This window comes from Centruroides vittatus, unplaced genomic scaffold (genome assembly GCF_030686945.1).
Source record: "Centruroides vittatus isolate TY-2023 unplaced genomic scaffold, ASM3068694v2 contig_318, whole genome shotgun sequence".
Taxonomy (NCBI): Eukaryota; Metazoa; Arthropoda; class Arachnida; order Scorpiones; family Buthidae; genus Centruroides; species Centruroides vittatus.
The window spans coordinates 1,056,237-1,057,737 of NW_027122045.1; the positions used below are offsets into that span (position 1 = coordinate 1,056,237).

The 1,501-nt window shown below is 47.6% G+C and overlaps 1 protein-coding gene across 1 annotated transcript; it reads right to left on the reverse strand.

The window, feature by feature from the left end:
• Positions 1-410: 410 nt before the first annotated feature.
• LOC136973484 (uncharacterized) lies at positions 411-800 on the reverse strand. The gene has a single exon (XM_067268216.1). The coding sequence runs from the start codon at positions 798-800 to the stop codon at positions 411-413; it is 390 nt and encodes a 129-aa protein (XP_067124317.1).
• Between the last annotated feature and the right edge of the window lie 701 nt (positions 801-1,501).

Here is a 1,501-nt window from a genome sequence, read left to right on the forward strand (position 1 = left end):
CGACTATGATTTCGGCTTGGCCGTGGCATCACCCATGGCTGTTCGGGGACCGGGCCACGGCTGCGTAGCGCGTATGGAGGCGTACTTTCTGGTTCCTCGGCTTCCGATTGTTCGCGTTCTGAGTCCCCGCGCTCGGTGTCCTCTTCACTTTCCCTTTCCACTATTTCTCCCATAGGGGGTTGAGTAGGGATAGAGGTTAAGATAAATTCGTCCCACGGGTCTAGATACGAGGATTGATCGAGCTTGGCGGTTGCGGTCAAGGTTGTGAGTTGATCATTACCTCGAGCTTGCTGCAGGTGGACTTCCTCGCGGGCGGTCGTTGGTTTGATTCGATCCGCGTGGATGTGCATTCTACGTTTGGTTTCTGAATGTTCAATTTTAAAGTTTACAGGACCGAGAGCTTCGATAATTCAATAGGGTCCAGACCATCGCGGTGCTAATTTCTGCTTTAACCCTCTTGGCGTAACGACTTCCTTTAATAGAACTCGGTCTCCCACCTGATAACAGGGAGGCTTATTTTGTCGCCGGTGTCGTTCTTGTCGAGCTTCGGCGACCTGTTCGGCCACTTGTTGAGCCGTTTGATGGGCTAATTTCATCCGTTGTTGCAATTCTGAGGCAAAATTGTCATCTATATCATAACGCACTTCCGCCGGCTTAGTAACTATATCAAACGGATAGGTAGGGTCTCTACCATACGAAAGGAAGAATGGGCTCTCATTCATAGAAGCGTGAACCAAGGTGGTACGCGAAGAGAGCGTAAGGTATCCACTCGTCCCAATCGTGTTGATCTCTGGCCACATAATGTGCTAAAATATCAATTAATGTTTTGTTAAATCTTTCCACAACACCATTACTAGTGGGATGATAGGCGGTGGTGAGGAGCCTGTTTATGTTCAGGAGCTTGCATACTTCGGTAAACATTTTCGAAATCAGATTCGGTGCTCGGTCGGTCAGTAAGTGCGTTGGCGTCGAGTGACGTAATATAATATTGGTAACGAAGGCTTTCGCGATCGTCTTACGACTAACATCCGGTAGTGGAATAGCTTCAGCATACCGGGTAAAGTGATCGACGAAGACTAAGATATATTTATTCTCCCGTAGTGGTGTGCGGGAGTGGTCCAACAATATCCATGGTGGTACGTTCAAAGACGTAGGAAAGGGGAGCAAATAATTGTAATTCGGCTTGGGCTCTGCGTCTGCGCCGACGATGTTTTCGCGCAGCTTAGACAGCTTTGACAATAATTTCGTATCTCCTTGGTCATTTCTGGCCAATAAAACGACTTAGCTATTTTAGTACGCATCTTAAGTTCTCCCAGATGTCCAGCGATGGGATTATCATGGAAGGTATATAGGAGATAATCCTTAAGAGTGGTTGGGACAACAATTTGTTTCCCACCAGTCGGACTTGTCCTTTATTGGTGCCTTTGTGGCATAGGGCGCCTTCTTCATTGAGATAGAATTCGTCTAAGGTAAGGCCGTTCCAACTTCCTGAGATTGCTCC